The sequence below is a fragment of the Miniopterus schreibersii genome (assembly GCF_964146895.1).
Source record: "Miniopterus schreibersii genome assembly, chromosome: 18".
Taxonomy (NCBI): domain Eukaryota; kingdom Metazoa; phylum Chordata; class Mammalia; order Chiroptera; family Miniopteridae; genus Miniopterus; species Miniopterus schreibersii.
In genome coordinates, this window is record NC_138121.1 from 13816033 (window position 1) to 13833106 (window position 17074).

The following is a 17074-nucleotide window of genomic DNA, read 5'->3' on the forward strand; positions in this document are numbered from 1 at the left end:
CTACTCCATTGTGTAGATGTACCAGCGTTCCTTTAACCGCACTTACATATGGGGTTTTAGGTTGCTTCCAGTATTTTGCATTTACAAGCAATGCTGCAATAAATAACCTTGTGCATATATATTTTCATACTGTAGGAAGTATATAGGTATTAGATCCTAGAAGTGGGATTGCCGGATCATAATGCAAGTACATGTGCTGTTTGTTAGATATTATCAAATTTCTTTCCAGGTGGGCTGTACAAATTTGCACCACCACCACCCCCCACAGCAATTTAACAGACTGCTTGTTTCCCCACGGCCTCTCATCAACGAAGTGCGGTTTTTCTGGTCATTGGGTTTTTTGGGTGGATTTGTTGTTTTTGCCAGGCTGGTAGGTGAGAAATGGTATCTCAGTTTTAATTTGCTGCCTTAGCCTGTCTGAGCTGCTATAACAAAATACCACACACTGGGTAGCTTATAAACAATAGAAATTTATTTCTCACAGTCTTGGAGGCTAGAAATCTGAGATCGTGGTGCCAGCATGGTCAGGTTCTGGCGAAGACCCTTTTCCAGGCTGCAGTCTGCCGACTTCTCGATGTGTCCTCACATGGTGGTCAAGGCTTTGTGAGGTCTTTTAAAAGAGTACTAATCCCAGTCACAAGGGTTCCACCCTCATGACTAATCACCTCCCAAAAAATCTCCCTCCTATCACCTTGTGCATCAGGGTTTTATCATATGAATTCGGGGAAGGGGGAGACACAATCATTCAGACCATAGTATTTGCATTTCTCTAATTGAGTGAATTTGCGTATTTTTCATGTTTAAGGGCCATTTTTATAACTTTTTTTGTAAATTGTTCACATCTTTTTCTCATTTCTCTATTGGATTTTTTATTGTCTTTCATTTTTTAAATAATCTTCATGGATATTTAGTGATACTGGCCTTTTGTCTATGATATACATTGTTTATTCTTCAAGTCTGTCGAATGACTTTTGTTTTTATGGTGTTTTTCGTCATACAAATTTTAAAATTTTTATTTAGCCATTTTATTCATCTTTTATTGCCCCTGGAAGGTGGGATGTGGGGGCAGAGGGAGGAGGAGGCGGGGCCCAGGACACCACAGTGCAGAAGCCAGATCTGTGGTCCGGCCTGTGGACAACAACTCCCATCTTGCCTTTCCCCCCCTCCAAGGCCTCTAGCAAAGTCCTATTAGAACCTTCCAGCTTATCTTAGTTGTCCCTTTCAAAGGTCACCTACATTTGAATCAAAGTGTGAATGGGGAGCAGTATGTCCTGATGGCCAACATTTGCCAGAGTAGGAGCTCGGGAACCATCTTGGACAGTGAGGCTCCTGGAGGAAGGAATCCACCAGGCAGGAAGTCTGACTGGGAACAGATGAACCCCGATGGCATCAGAGCCACCACACCAGCCCTGGACCACCCTCCTCCTTTTATGAGAAAACAATATATACTTCTATCTAATTTTATTTTAATCACCAGGTACATGAAATATTTCTAAATGGTTCTAATCAGGTATTTTACATGTAAATTAAAAGGCTTAAATGTAAACTGGAATTATTTCACTAAAGATGTTGACTAAAAGAAAATGTATATGCTATTCAGTATGGGTTTTTTGTGTGTTTTTTAAAATTCTTATATTTTAAAAGATATGTCTTTATTGATTTCAGAGAGAAGAAGGGAGAGGGAGAGACAGAAACATCAATGTTGAGAGAGTCATTGATGGGCCGCCTCCTGCACACCCCCTACTGGGAATCAAGCCCACAACCTGGGCACGTGCCGGGACCAGGAATCGAACCCCGATCTCCCAGATCATAAGTCAATGCTCAACGGCTGAGCGACATTAGTCAAGCTTCAATGTTTTTTTAAATTAGTAAGAGTCAAAGCAGCGGAGGCAGCTCTGGGGTATACTGACTTTATGCACTACAGAAGCCCACCTCAGAGCTGAGCGACACCAGCATCAAAATGCCAGTCCCTGCCAGGCTCCTCCTAGCCATCCCTTTGAGTCCCTGGGGAGTGCTTCCCTCTGCTCTAAGAACTGGTCCCCATATCTGCTTGCTTCTTGCCCTGGCTCGCAGCTGCTCTGTGACCCCTGCCGCATGGGGAAAGTAACCCTCATGCAAGCTGGGCTCTAGCCGTTTCATGGGACATCTCTGGGTGGGAGATTTTTGTGACCAGTCCTGGCCACCATGGATACACACAGCATCCTCTCTATGGTGCCAGGTGGGAGCACAGCCAGCTCTTCTGGACCCGTGCATCCCAGGTTAGGAAATATGGCACTTAAAAAATAAGAATACATTAACTTACTGGCAATAGGCTGCTGCAGGGAGCTAAAATCGCTGGCATAGGAAGCGCCCCAAAATTAACATCAGCTTTTAGGTGAAGGAATTATTGGCCACCACAGAGCAAGACTTTTTTTAAAAAATCAGATTTCCCCCAGAACAAATGCTTGAATTGAGCTGTGGGGAAAACAGTGGACCAATCATTTACAAATTCCCAAAGATGGCCCCTGCACGTCAAGAGTCCTGGCAGCAGAGGTTCCTGCCTCCTCCAGGTTTCCAGTCAATCATCCTGCCCACAGCCCAAGATTCAGCCCAGACAGGAAGGGCCAGGAGCCAGAGTGCTTGCCCCCTCAGCCCTCCCTCTGGGCACCTCTTTAGCGGCAGAGAACTCCCGTATATACAGGTGCCGTACTCACAGAGGCTGAGACAAGGACTCCCAACCTTCCTTTACACCAACCGTTTCTCAGTGTGGGGAGGGGCCAAGGCCTGTTTCCCCAAAGTTTACAACTGCCCCTCCCCCATGTCTGCAGCCATTGTTCTTGACGCTCTGTGCTCCCCTCCACCAGAGCTCAGAGAGCCTTTGCTTGCAAGCCCCGACTTCCTCATCCAGACTGTCCCGAAGAGAATACTCTTCCTTCTTCTTGCTTCCAGCTTGACTCAAGAAACGGCTATGCCTTCAATGCACTGTTACAGCTAAGCAAAGCTGAGATTTTTCTGAACCAATAAAGATGGTTTCATGCTTTATGGCTGAAGGTGTCCCCTTGGATCGAAAAACATTTCATAAAGCCTTGTGCCACTTGCATCTCTGCCCCGGGCACAAACTAATTCCGAGGGCAAAGCTCCACACAAAAGGCCTCTCTGGATTTAGAGAGCCTCGGAAGCCAGGGCTGGTAGCCCCTTGCCCCTGCTCGGCACTGGGCAAACCAGCCAGGGGCCAAAAGCCATTTTTCTGCTGTGGAACTGGCAGCAGCTCAAGCAGGACCTTCATCACCAGGAGACCACGCACCATTTGGGAGCCAACGCCTAATTTTTCTAAGGATGGGAGCCCAGCTGCCCGGATGACAAGGGGTAAACGCCACAGTGGCTTTTGTTGAGAAACCACTAGATACTGATCTCAGGCCAAACACACCACAATTTTGTGAAAGTCTAGAAGTGACTGTTGTCCTGAGAACTGCTAAAATCATGAGGAAATGATGACATCTGCCCCATGCACTGCTGCCTCTCTCCACACAGATGTGAGCACTCCAGCCGGGGAAGACAGGGCTCTCAGGATGAGGCAGCCTGGGGCAGGAGAACATTTTTGGAATTGCCAAAAGTCTGGGTGTTGCCAACACCCTGGCTGTGTGACCCTGGGGAGTCCCTTGGCCTCTCTGAGCTTCCACTTCAGACCCTGAGATGTAAAACCACTACCTCACCCTCCCGTGTGGTCTGAGGGGTTAGAGACCATGAATCCACCTTGATGTCAGCTGGCCGTTCCTCAGGGCTTAATTAGAGGGACCAAACAATGGGCGACCACCACGAGAGGTGCCAGGGGGAATGCAAGGCTGCAAACGTTAAAGGGCATGACAAACCCACTGGTCTCATTTGTCATTTATCCTCTAGGGCCAGAAACCCAGGATAAAGACACTGGCGAAGGAGAAAGACCATTAGGAAAATAAATCTGGCCAGATACAAAGCCCTCCCAAGAGGAGATTTCCCACATCACTCCTAATAGTTAAGCTGGCAGCAGCAGGCATTTTTCTGGCATGAGCTTTCCTGTCCTATGGACCATGTTTCTGATTCCCTGGAGTTAATATTCGGTCCCGGTTCCATTCAAAGAGTTCTAACATTTTCTGCATGTTCTGGTCAGCCTCAATCACCTGGAAATTAAACATACAGTCATAAGCCTGCACTTGACTTCAACATCACCCTCTCTTCAAAAATGAAGAGAGAGTTGCAGGTAGGCGGGAGGAGGCAGGGAGAGGAAGGTTAAAGCCAAACAGCGCCCAGTTCTAGGTCAATCTACATTCTCAGCTACATTTGCACTTAAGAATCCACTAGAGTTGCCCCTGCAGCGAGCTCATAAATGATTTTCTTCTCATCATTTCACACCATCTAATTTTCTATAATGAGGGGAAAATTATACTGTACTTCTTTCAAAATCCTCAATAGTAATATCTCACTTTCCAGCAACCTCACTGCCTGGAAGAGCCAAAGTAGAAGTGTTTGAGCAGCCCAAACAGATATCCCCACGGCCACTTATAAAAGTCTGTGCACAGCCCGCCCTCAGGTCCCATGCTGTATACACATTCCTAACAGTCTTAGGTACCCATGTGCCTGCCTGAAGAGATGCAGCAGCAGCAAATCAAAAAAGAGGACAGAGAAGCAAGGGATCGCGGATGGGGCAGACACACCCAGAGTTAGAAATGGCAAGTGTCAGCAGGAGAAAGAAGGGCTACCATGAAAAGCAAAAGCAGGAACTCAGAGATGTTAGTGATCTGGGGAAAACAGTCCGACACACCTCAGAACCTCCTAAAGGCATCACTGTGTGACAGCCCAGAACAGCAAATGATGTTCCTTCGGATGCCCTGAGTCACCAAGAAAAGGTGCAATGAGGCTCTGAGCCTGCCACCCACTGAAGAAGGAACTATTGCATCAGAAAGACCACCATCCCAAATGGCTAAAACCAAAACCCAAGTCTAGAAGCTTCAGCCATCTAGAACATTCCCTCGATGATGCTGGGTGAGATGCTACTGTGGTTCACTGGTGCAATGACACTGAGACAAATCCCTTCTCTTGGGTCTACCCAAGTCACTCTGAGACTCAGTCCAGAATGTGGACTGTGAGAGAGAAAGAGACCTTTGCACCCTCCCTGCTTCCTTCTGTATTCTCAAACTCTGCAGGACTCGGCCCTTCCCCAGGCTGCAGAGTGCTGACATTCCCTGGGTCACTCTTCCTTCTAGAAAAGTCTCCTGCCCCATCAGGACTTACCAGAACAGGAGCCACTACAGGGAAAAGGTTCCCTTTGATGAGCCATTCCTCATAGAGGTTGTGAATAGCATCCAGGTATTCCTGCCAGGAAACACATACGTTAAACACGGAGGGGAGCAAGCACACCTCTCCCACCCAGGGTCTCGGGCAGCCAGGGTGAAGGTCAATGACCATGGGGCAGGGGCTTGAACAAAGAAGCTCCCCCCCCCCCCCACGACAACCAACCTTTCTCAGGGGAACAGTGATAAATGCAGCTGCTCATTCCAACAGCCAGCCCAGGCATCACCACAGTCAGCCCAGCCCCATCCAGTCCTCCGGTGCACTCTGCCGGGGCTTCAGATGCACCCTCCCGCCAGCTTCTCTCATTTCTCTCATTTACTGCCTTTTTTTTTTTTTTTTAAGCAGTAGGGCCACCAGTTCCTTTTGGGGAGGGGTATCCATGGCCATGCCACAGCCAGGTATCCCAGCCCTGGGCAGCCTGAACCTTTCCCTCCCACCAAGAAGAATGAGACCCTCCCTGGTCTAGGAGCCCCACTCCCACTGCTTCCACCCCACCAGACAACTTGTAACCTATGGATCCTCTAGTCTAGACCATAAAGGACAACTTCAAAAAGCCCAATGAAGTGGAACCCACAGGTGAAGAGGCCCAGACACGTCCCTAAGTCCCCTGTGCCTTCACACCAGGAAGAACTGAACGGCACACGCTCCCACATGCAGGCCCAGGTGCTCTTGGCCACCCACCAACACCTTGTCCTCAAGTGGCAATTTACCCCCAGCCAGCAGCTCTTGGGTGAGCAGCACTGCCTCTTTTCATCCACTGGGTTCTCCCTTAGCAGCAAGACAAATGTGGCCTGCAGGCCTTGTCAAAACAATTAAGACAATGGCTTGGATAATGATTTGGGGGGACTCCAGACTTGGCATTTCTTTAGAACATCTGGGTCTAAAGAGATGTTCATCACACAGAGCAGCTCTGCTCCATCACAGCATGGTCCACCCCTGCTCCACTGTGTCCTTTCTCCAATCACTCCTGTTCTGGGCCTTCATTGTTGGACTCTACCTTGCTGGTGCCCAGGTAAATAAGGCTGGCCAGGTTTCAGGAGCTGGAGAGGCCTCAGGGTCCCCAGTCCAGCCCATCCTGAGCTCAGACCCCTACGACATCCTAGTAACCACTTGCCCAGCCTTGTGTTTGTGTACTTCCAGTGATAGCTTCTCACATGGGGTATTCAGTTCAGTATTAACTGAGAAACTCCTAGGTGCCAGGCCCTGGGACACATGCTGAGGATACAGAGGGAATAAGATTTAATCTTAAAAAGCTCACAATTTCCTGAGGGATGGGGAACAAACGCGCAAACAACTAGGTTCAATATGCTGGTCCTAAGGGCTGTGATCATAGCAAGCCCAGGGGCTGGGGGAGCACAACTGAGGGAAGATCATGGAAGGCTTCCTGGAGGAGGTGACATCTGAGCTCAGCTTGGAAGGCAAAAGAAACCACTATGCAAAAGCACATTTGTATAACTCCATGGTGTGTATGTGTGTGAATGAGTGTGTAGAACCACAACTAGTTCTTTATGGCCAGAGTGTAAAAGACAGAGTGGAAGGAGATAAAGCCATCATGCAGGATCTCGTGTGGGCACGCTAAAAATAGGGACTTCATCCTAGACCATGATGAGGCACTGAAGGGTTTGGGGCTGGGAAACTGCATGAGTGGTGTTCTGTATTGGAAACCTCACCCAAGCAGCAGTGTGGAGGCTGGGTTTCAGAGGCAGATGGGAGTGAGGGACCAGGGCCAGGAGAGCAGTCCGAGCCTGTTACAACAATCCCAGCTAGAGTCAATATGGCCTTGAGCCAGGCCCAGAAGGGTGAAGCAGTAAGCAAACACCAGTGAGTGTCACTCCGAGCTGGGCACTGCACTAAGCACCAGGGATGCAGCAACGAGCAAGAGGGCACATTCTAGAATGGGTCCAGAGGGCACGGAGGCAAGCTATCTTCAGGAGGTGGATGGGACAAGCCCTGGTGATGCCTGGGCAGGGATGGAGGAAGGTGCTAACAGTGGGGTCTGGGACACAGGAAGTGAGGCTGATCTGGACATGGCAGGGGGTCTCCAGCCACAGAGGAAGCCAGAGTCCACCCTCTGATATGCTCAGTTCCTGTTTCTCTCTTTGTGACAACAGCACCCTGATCTCCCAGAAGGTGGGGCCAGGCTGGGATGACAGGGGCTTCCAGTTCATCTCCAACCAGGTTAAAGGGGGCTCTTACTAATGGAATGACCTTCTCCTCTTCTCTGCATCTCATCTTTAACCTCTGATAACAGGTCTCAGGAGTGGTCCGGAGATAAACTGAAATTTTAAAAAAAAAATATATATATATATATATAGGCTGTAATGACTGTTCATGGCCCGGAAGTGAAAGCCAAGGAGAGAAGGAAGGAAGGCATGTGAGCAAGGCATGGAGAGGAACATCTGTCAGCATCTCTGAACAAGAGACAAAGACCAGGGTCAGCTCACAACTCAACCACTGACCAGCTGTGTGATCTGACAGTCACCTTGGCCCTCATCCTGACTTCTGTTCCCTTTCCATGTCAAGAGTCCCATGGGGTCGTTGTGAGGCTGAATAAGGCTCCAGACACCCAGTGGGTCTCAATTAATGTCTAAGTTTTGTCACCTCCTCCCTCTCTTACAAATTAGAAAAATCCATCAAGTCACAGTGGACCAGGGAGAACAACTTGAGGAACAAAGGCCAGCGTGCTCCTCCAGGAGGGACCAGGAGCCCCCCAATTCTGTCTGCCCTTGGGGAAAAGCTGAATTGATATGGAGAAAGAACCACCCATGGTAAGGGCCCCGCCCACCACCCCTGCTGGCTGGTTGGATACCTGGATAAGTTCATTCTCACTGAGCCCAGGGGCGGGAGGCACAGGAGGAAGGTCAGGATGGGCCATCTCACCTATCAAATCCACGGACACGTCAATGTTCCTCACAATCCAGTCAAACCACTCCGACAGGACCACGTAGTCTACTTCAGGCATCTTCCCGCTGCAATGAGAGGTGTAAAGGCTCTGTTTACCCATCAGGAAGTTTCTGGGATGTGCCATTCCCCTAAAGTGACGGGATGGCTTTTGTTGAAAGGGCACTGCCAAGGGCACCACAGTCTGATTCATAGACATGTGGTGATGACGAGGACCTTAAACACCTCTGGGCCTTCCGCGGCCTGGTGATGGGTGATGGTGCAACACAGCAAGTGTCACAGCACTGCTCAATGGGAGAACTCATTTGGGATTCGAACTCCAAGCAGAGAAAGGGGCTCTGACGCCCATCCCGAGAACAGGGAAAGCACTCAGGTTAGGAGGTGGCTTGGCAAACCAATTTCACCTCTAGAAATTTATTTTGTGGAAATAATCATGAATGTCCATGGAACACTGTTTAAAATAATGAAAAAACTAAACCTTGGTACATCTATATAACAGAAAACCACGCAATAACTGGAAGATGACACTGTAAAGTAATACTTAATGACATGCAAATGCACATAAGTCAATGCAAACAGCAGGATACAAAACTGTGCATATAGTATGACCCGCCCAGAGTTTCAAGCACTTTGAAAAAAGATTAAAAAGAAAAACACCAAAATGTTAACTGCTTTTCTCTGACCTGAAAGACTATGGAAGACTTTCATTTTCTTTATACCTTTCTGTATATTCCAAAACTTAACAACATATTAATTCTCAAATCAAGAGTGGGGGGCAGAGGGAGACTGCTACATATTTAAAGTGTTAACTAAAAAAGAAAGGAAAGAAGGGAAGAAGGAAAGGGGAAGGAAGAAAGAGCCAAGAGTGGAAAGAGAGACCTGGAGGCTACCTGGCTCCTGTGGATTTCCTCTGTGCGGGAGGAAACAAACAGAAAAGAAAGAGGAACGGCCACAGCTGCAAGAAACAAACCTGCTAACAGCTGATGGCCCCTCCACCCATCTCAGATCCACTCAGAACTGAGTTTGGTGAGACTGACTCCAAGGGGAGTGGATATGCCCAAGTTGTGGGCAGCATGTACCTGGGCTGGGCTAAGTAAGGAAACAAAAACCTGGCTTCCACGATTCTGAGGATGTCAGGCAGCATGTGCTGTTTCATCCATTTTTGTGGTTTTCCTCCTGGGAACTCTGCCCAGCTCCTCCTGTATCTGCCTTGACAGTGGCATGCCCAGCACCCCCCACAGGCCACTGCTTTTCTTTCCACAGAATACACAGAGGACAGTGCCTCTCTACAGAAAATCCAAAGGCCCAACTCACCGACAGTGAACGGAGGGGATTCCATGGAGCTTTCCCCTGATAGCAGGATGGCAAAATTGAAGTCTTGGGTCCCCATAAACCCTGCTTGCTTTTTGTTTGGCACCATTTGCTGCCACTTTTGCCCTGAAGCCCAGAGAGCCCCGGGTTTACACAGCACAAGGTAGAACAGAATTTCACACACCAATGCCAGCCATCTTGTATACATTATTTTCTTCTACTTTCACAAGACTGTGTAAGATCAACTTTAGTCCCAATTCATAGATGAGGAAAACTGAGGCCCAGAGAAGCCCAACTCTGAGCAGGGATTCAAGACGGCTCTCCATGGCCCTGAAACCCACAGGCTCTTAGTTGCATCACTCGCCCTCCCTGGTTTGTCAACTGAGGGGCTGTTCTGGATCACGCCCAGTGTCTCATGGCCTCAGCTCAAGAAAAGCCACAGCTCTCAGGCTCAAGACCCAGGCCATGAGTCCCCCATCAGAACTACAGCTGGGGAAGATTCCAAGCCCCAGGGCCAATCGGGGCAGTAGGAGGACCTGCCTGTTATTCTAAACTCAGAGTCTTAATGCCCCTCACCAACCCCAGGTGAGTCAGTGTGCTGTTTTCACAGCTGGGCCCACTCAATTTCTGGATTTCTACACTTAGAACAAGCCACCCAGGCAATCTTGTAAAACCTTTGCGTTCAATTACTCAGCCCACAGGGCTGGGGCCACACAATTGCCTGCATGACCTCTTTAGCTGCGTCTTTCTGCTCCGTGAATAACTTTCACCACCTGGCCCAAAGACAACATGCAGGGTTGGGCTCTTGCTTTCAGGCCCCAAAGCCCCAAGGGATACCCCAAGGAAGCCACAGGGACAGAACTCCAGAGGGAAAGGGCCAGACGTTGGGACAAGGGCGCCTTGAAGGCCACCTGGCTGCTGGCTTCTGAGGCCCTGCCCCTCCGAGTGTGATTCCCAACCAGCAAGATGGTGGCCACCTAGGCTCTTGCCCCACCCTGGATTCGGCAAAGCAGCACCTGCACATTAAACCGAGGCACAGTGATCTGTGGGAGATGCCCACTGTAAGGCCTGGGTAGAAAGAGGGAGAGGCCTGGCTCCCCTGACCCAGCATTTTGGGGGCTCCAATAGGCCTGACACCTCTGGTCTTATTAATGAGAGAAATCTAGATTTCTCTTCCTACTCCCCTCATCACCACTGCCCCACACAGCAAGTACAGGACAGCTCCCCCAGCCAGGGTCCTGCCCAATCAGGAAGGAGCACTGGCTTTCCAATTCCAGCTCAATTTCTGATCTGCCAAACAGGGTAAACAGTGCCTACCTCAGGGCCATCTGGAGGGTTCACAGGGGAAGGACACGTGAAGAACAAGACAATAATGTAGCTCGGGTCCCTGCTCTGCCCCTCAACCACTTGAGTAAATGCCTCAATTTCCAGGGAATACGGGTAAGCTGGTCCAGTTCACAAGTGAACCACCTGCACTGAGAAGGTGCTCCTCAGTGCCCCTCCTCTTGGTTCTCTGCCTCCTGAGCTTGAGGATTCTGGAGTATATGGCTAAAGGAGGGGGTGCTCCAAGCCACATGCTAAGCATGATGTTTGTTACAGATACAAACAGAAAAGTATGTTGTGGACTAGAATGCAAAATCCAATGACTTTCTAACATAAAAGAGGATATTTCCAGGAAATTTCCAGTTTGCTAGCAGCCTGCTTCGGGCCACAGGGGCTGGGAGGACAAGTGGGGAGTCGGCAGCCTGTGTGATCTTTCCTCCGCCCTTGGGAGGATTGCAGTGAAAGGGCTTGAGGAGCACAACCTCCTTCCATCTCCCTGAAACCAACGTAGTGGGTGGTCTGGCCCACCACGGTTCACAGTGCTCCCAGTAGCCTCCAGAGCACCAGAGCCCACACGCTGACCAATAGCATCTGGCTTCATCAAATGATACCAGAACTGGGTCTCAAGGCTCCAACAAGGTCTTCAGGGGAATCCATGCCCTCTGGGGCTGTATGAACGTAAAAGCATTAGATTCCAAGAACAGAAACGAGACACTGTACATTTCTTCCCTGGTTCATTGTCCCATGGAAATCCTAATCACAAATGCCAGGCTTTCTGGGAGGCCAGGGGGAAGAATAAATACGAATGAAATGACCAGGGCAGGAAAACAGTTCAACAAGATTAAAAGCTACAGCCTTTCCCTACTCTACCCACAAAACAGCCCAGGGCAAGGCCATGTGATCTGGACCAGGGACCCGGACCAGAGCCACTTAGATCAGGAAATGCAGAACCATCATTCGAAGTGTCATAATGAAGGACTATGGGTGTGAGTGACCAAAGCCCAAGGACATCAGCTAAAACTGACCCTGGGACAGGCAAAGACAAGGGGTTCCTAGGGAAATTGACCAGGAACTGGGAAGCCTATGGGGTCGGGGGAGGACGGTTAACTGGCAAATTTCATGAAGATCAAGGACCTATATAAAGGTCACAGGACCTAAACCAGGCAACTGTACCAAAGGCTCTCCTGCAGAGACAGACGACAGGAACTGGAGACAAGAAGGGCTCTTTGTGAGAGCTGGTTGTGCAAACACACCCTGGAGCCAGGAGGAGAACCAGGTCCACCCAATTCTACACTCCACTCTCTCCCTGGGACCTCTGGTCATTCCACTCCAGATCACCCTCTCCAAAAAGAGCCATGAGCTGACACAAAGACCCTGCCAAGCTGACTGTGACTAGAAGACAGAGACAGCCCAGCTACATGAGGGTCACAGGGACTCCCACCCACTGCCCAGGGTCTGCTCCTCAGGCCACTCTTCCATCAAGCAGTAAATAAGCACCAAGCAGTAAACAAGCACCAAAGGGTTCGCTGGCTCTCTTCTTTTCTCTCTTCTGCCTGTCCCCTCTCTGGTGGAGGCACTAATGAGCACAGAGCAGATAGAATGAGGGTTGTGGAACTTGAGCAGTGGACACACAGCTCAGCCTCACTGGACACCTAGGCAGCTGGGAGAGGGTGGGACACCAGCATCAGGAGTTGCCTGTTGGGAGGGCAGAGCCCACAGAGAGTTCTGAGGTCAGAGAACAAAGCTACAGTCAGGACTTGCCCTGGTTGCTGTCCCTGACCCAAGAGCATGAGTCTAATGCTCTGAGTGGGTCAGGGCAGAGCCTCTTGTCCTAGGGCCACACAGGCTCAAATGCACGCTCCATGGCAGCTCAGGACCCAGGGGAGAAGCCTTTCTGTGGCCCCCTCAGAGGAAAGGGTATGAAAGAGCTGGGCCCTGAGTCTGGGGAACAAGTAGGACTGGAGACCAAAGAACAGCCACAGGTCTCATCACCCAGTAAGACAGTAGTTAACAAGTATCAACCAGGTGCCAGCTCAATGCTGGGTCCCAGCTTGACAAGTAAACCATATGTGACCCCTGTCCTCAAGGGGTTTACGGGCCAGTTCTGGGGGGTCATGCAATAGACAAACAAATAGACACACACTAAATTAAAGCACATGAAACTGCAACTTTTGCAGGTAAAAACTGGTCAAATAGTAACAATTTCATATGGTTCAACCTAATTAGAGGTTATCTTAAATACTACAAAGAAAACCAACAGATAGTTGTAACTAAGAGTAACAAGAGGCTGGAGCTCTCTAGACAGGTGGTTAGGGAGGGTCAGGAGAGGTGACATTTAGGATGACAGCTGTAAATGAGAAGGAGCCAGCATGTACAGAGTGGGAGGCAGGTACCAGGACCAGCTCTGCAAGGGACTGGCAGGAGCACCCCAAAGCTCAAAACAGGAAAAAGCAGTAATGTGGGGGCTGGCAAGGAGAAGGGGACCAGGCACACAGCTGCGAAGAAGGGAGGGGCACGGAAGAAATTGGAGCTTCAGGCCCCAGCCTGCAGCCCATTTCCCCAAGACCCTAAAAGTGAGCAGTTAACTGAGCAGAGGAATGGAGGGCCCCACACCTTTGAGGCCTCCAGAGCACTGTGGGCCACCAGAAGTCCTCTCCAAGTATGTCAATATGACAGGGTCTGCTCCCATGAGGGCAAAAGACAGTTTGGAGGAAAAACCATAAATATGCATACTGTGCTAGGCTGATTGGCCTAGTCGCTCCAAATCTTTACTTCCCCATTTCCTCCCTCTTTGCCACGTAACACACAAGGGCCTTCCCACCTCTTAAACTGGGTCGGGTGTGTGACCAGTTTTGGCCAATGGGATGTTAGCAAATATGAAGCTGAGAATGAAAAAGCAATTTGCATTTCTGCTGGTGCTGCTGCCTTCTGCCATCACCATGAGAAGTGAATGAATGCCCAGGCTAGCTTGCTGGCCCCAGAACGAGAATGAGAGATAGGCAAGAGAAAAGAGAGATGAGTCACCTCATCACCCCTGCCAGGGCCATCCTAGACCAGCCGACCCCCAGGTATATCATAGAGCCCAGCCAAGGTTAGCAGAGCCACCTGGCTGACCACCCTACATGACTGAGCAATCAGTGCAGAAAGCTGTCTGCCACTGAGGTTTTGTGGTTGTTTGTTACACGGCATTACTGTGATAATAGATAACTATACAACATAGTAAGTACTCAGTATCTGTCATCTGGATAAAAAAGTTCCAATTTCATTTGAACAAACTAATAAAATATCAATTGTGCAAACTATGGTACCTTCTATACAGGTTTTCTACAAAAATGTATCTTGCGCTGTGAATCGACCGCTCCATCAACCGTACAGGTAATATCTGAAAGAAAACAAAAAGTTATTCACTAACTCAAGCAAAGAGAAGGAGGTCAGGAAGGCTTGAAGAATGCCTGCGCTCCCCCTGACTATGATCTATGCTGAATACAAGAATTGAGAAGCTAACACGAGGTTCAGCCTGGTTCCACCCCACACACAGAAGCTCAGTGGCCAGCACAGCAATGCTGGGGCTGAGGGCCCATCAGCAGCAGCCTCTTTCACAGCAGCGGTAAGCCTTACATGCATTGTGGGTTTGGGGAAGTACTAGAAACACTGCCAAGTGCTGTCCAGCAAAGCAGTGTCAAGTGCAGTCTGGTGATTACTACGGACCTAAGTAGGGTGCCTTTACTTAAGCAGAGAGATCTGAATGCCTAAGGAAGAGCCCAGAAAGGGCTGAGGTTCAGGTGACATTATGGGGACTATGCCATCAGTGCCGCAGGGTCTGGCTTTCTGGAACCCCACAAGGACGAGAGACCTGCCAACTTCGTCACCTTCTCACAGGGCTGTTTGGAGATCACTGCAGCCCTTTGGAAACTGGGAAGGACTGTGCCCAGGAGGAAGGAGAATGACACTGACATCAACCCTCTGTGGCAGGGTGCTCACACCCTCCACAGATGACCTTTCCCTTTGTCCAGTGTCCCAATGGGAAGTAGGAGGGGCCCTTGGTCTTGACACCAAGTGGGCAAACACTGCCCTCACTCAGCGTAGAGCCCATGCACCCACAGCACCCATAGGCCTTGGACCAGCAAATCAGGGGCAGATTCAAAAGCATAACCCACAAATTTCCTGACTCCCCTTCCCTGTGCCTCTATCTGTCCATCTCCTCCCTTCTATTTTTCTATCCTTTCCTTACTTTGATATCACTTTCCACTGCCCATCTTTTGCTAGCTCCCCAGCCACCAATCTCTCTTTCTGTTTATCTTTCCAAGTCTGTCCATCTTTCTTTCTCGGCATCCTTCATGGTATGTCCCATTACATTCAGATATAAAAGATACAATTCAGGTTTGCAAGTGACTGCCGCTCAGGAAAAGTAAGTGAACAGAAGAAAAAAGTGCCAACCTCAGATCCTCTAACCTGTATCATTTAGACAGACACTGGGGGGGGAGAGGGGGAATAGAAATTCATATGGCTCTGTTCATATCTTTCCCTCTTTAAGACACACATCTGTAGAAGAATGATAGCTATAGTTCTAAGTACCCAACCCTTGATCAAACCACCCAGCCAAATGGCTGTGTCAACGTAACTCTTAGGTTGTGTTTGCAGTTTTGAACCACAGGTGCCAATGAGGATCTCCTCAGCCAGCCTTTCTTCTAAGAGACTCTGCCCCTATTCACATCCCGTGATGGAAGGGGCCCAAGCAGCCTCTTTGTGGGCCAAGATATTACCAGCACCTGATTGGTCCAGGGCCGGACACCTGACCCAAGCTCAGCCAATAAGGTTCTTTCTCTCAAGAATATAAACCAAAAGCCAGACCTTGTGAAGGTTAGAGAGTGATTCTCAAACATGCGAACAAACAAAGCATGCATTAAAATCACCTGGAGAGCTTGATAAAACACAGATTGCTGGGCCTCATCTCCAGAATTTCTGATTCAGCAGGACCAGGATGGGGCCAGAAAATGTGCATTTCTAACAAGTTCCCAGGTACTGCTTCTGCTCCTGGTCCAGGGAACACACTTTGAGGAGGACTGAGTTCAATGGTGTTGAGCCCAGTCATGGGTCAGGTCATGAAGACTCAGGCTCATAGCGGTATCATAGCAACATCTTGACTAGCTGAGGCTTGTGGGTGGGGGTCCTCAGAGAGCTGCAGGAACAGAGACCTTGGCCCACAACAGAGAAGGCAGAGCCGCGGCTGAAGGCCCAACGAGGCCTCCTTGTGATGGTTCCCTTCCTGGCAATCATATACCCCTCATTGAAGAAAACAGTACAAAGGCTGAAACCAAGCATCCGAAAGGTACCTGAGGACGAGTGTGCTGCTCCAGCATGGTGAGCTGCACATATGTCTGCAACGTGAGGCCCCATCGAACGGCATCACAGTACATCAGACCCTGCAGAAGAGAGAACGTAGCAATTGACCTCAAAGTGCTCTATCTATAGGACTCTGGTCATTTTGGTCCCTGACAGCCATCTCAGAAAACCTATGTGGGCTGAAATGGGGCCAGACATAAACCCAGCATGGTCACAGGGGCCCTCAGAATGGAGTAGACAAAGACAGACACTGGATTACTTACAGGACAGCCCAGTAACAGCAGTAAAAGGAGCCTATACAAAGTCCTCAGGGAGCATTCATTCAGTCATTAAATAAATGTTCACCGAGCCTCTGAAGTCTATTCTCTATCCAGCAGCCAAAGTGAGCCTGTAACACCTAAATCAGTTCTTGTCACTCCCCTGCTTAGTACCTTCCAGTGACTTCCCACTGCCTTCCGAATGAAATCCAAAGCCCCTACCAAGGCCCACAGAGCCCTAGACGATCACTTCCATCTTCTCTCATCTCCTACCATTCTTCCTCTGGCTCAGTGAACTTCCAACCACATGAGCCTCCTTAGTGCCCCCAAATGCCCGAGCACAATTCCACCTCAGGGCTTTTGCATCTGCTATGCCCTCTGTCTGAATGCTCTTCCTCCAGCTATGTGCATGGCTCACTCCCACACTTTGTTTAGGTCTCTACTCAAATGTCACCTGATCAGAGACTCCTTCCCTAGCTATAATGTGTAAAATAGAAGCCCCATTCCATCACTTGACTGCCTGTACCTACAAAACACTTAATGCTCCATATTCCACTTGCTAATAATCTTACTCTGCTCTCTTCCACATACTAATTTTTTTTCTTGGTGCTAACTAATGAAACTCCATCTCT

General features: G+C 49.3%; 1 protein-coding gene across 7 annotated transcripts in view; it reads right to left on the minus strand.

Annotated features, from left to right (window-relative positions):
* Positions 1-451: 451 nt before the first annotated feature.
* The window catches only part of TK2 (thymidine kinase 2), a 62086-nt gene continuing 45463 nt past the window's right edge, over positions 452-17074 (minus strand). For 5 of the 7 annotated variants that reach the window (XM_081119199.1, XM_081119194.1, XM_081119193.1 and 2 more), the window contains exons 5-10: positions 16176-16265; positions 14151-14224; positions 8188-8276; positions 7504-7583; positions 5248-5328; positions 452-4136 (exon numbers count right to left, since the gene is read on the minus strand). In XM_081119199.1, the coding sequence (XP_080975325.1) occupies positions 4038-4136; positions 5248-5328; positions 7504-7583; positions 8188-8276; positions 14151-14224; positions 16176-16259 (507 nt within the window). In that variant the 5' untranslated portion in view covers positions 16260-16265 and the 3' untranslated portion in view covers positions 452-4037. Of the gene's footprint in view, positions 4137-4777; positions 4845-5247; positions 5329-7503; positions 7584-8187; positions 8277-14150; positions 14225-16175; positions 16266-17074 lie in introns of all 7 variants that reach the window. The other 2 variants (XM_081119196.1, XM_081119195.1) reach the window with 2 other exon arrangements.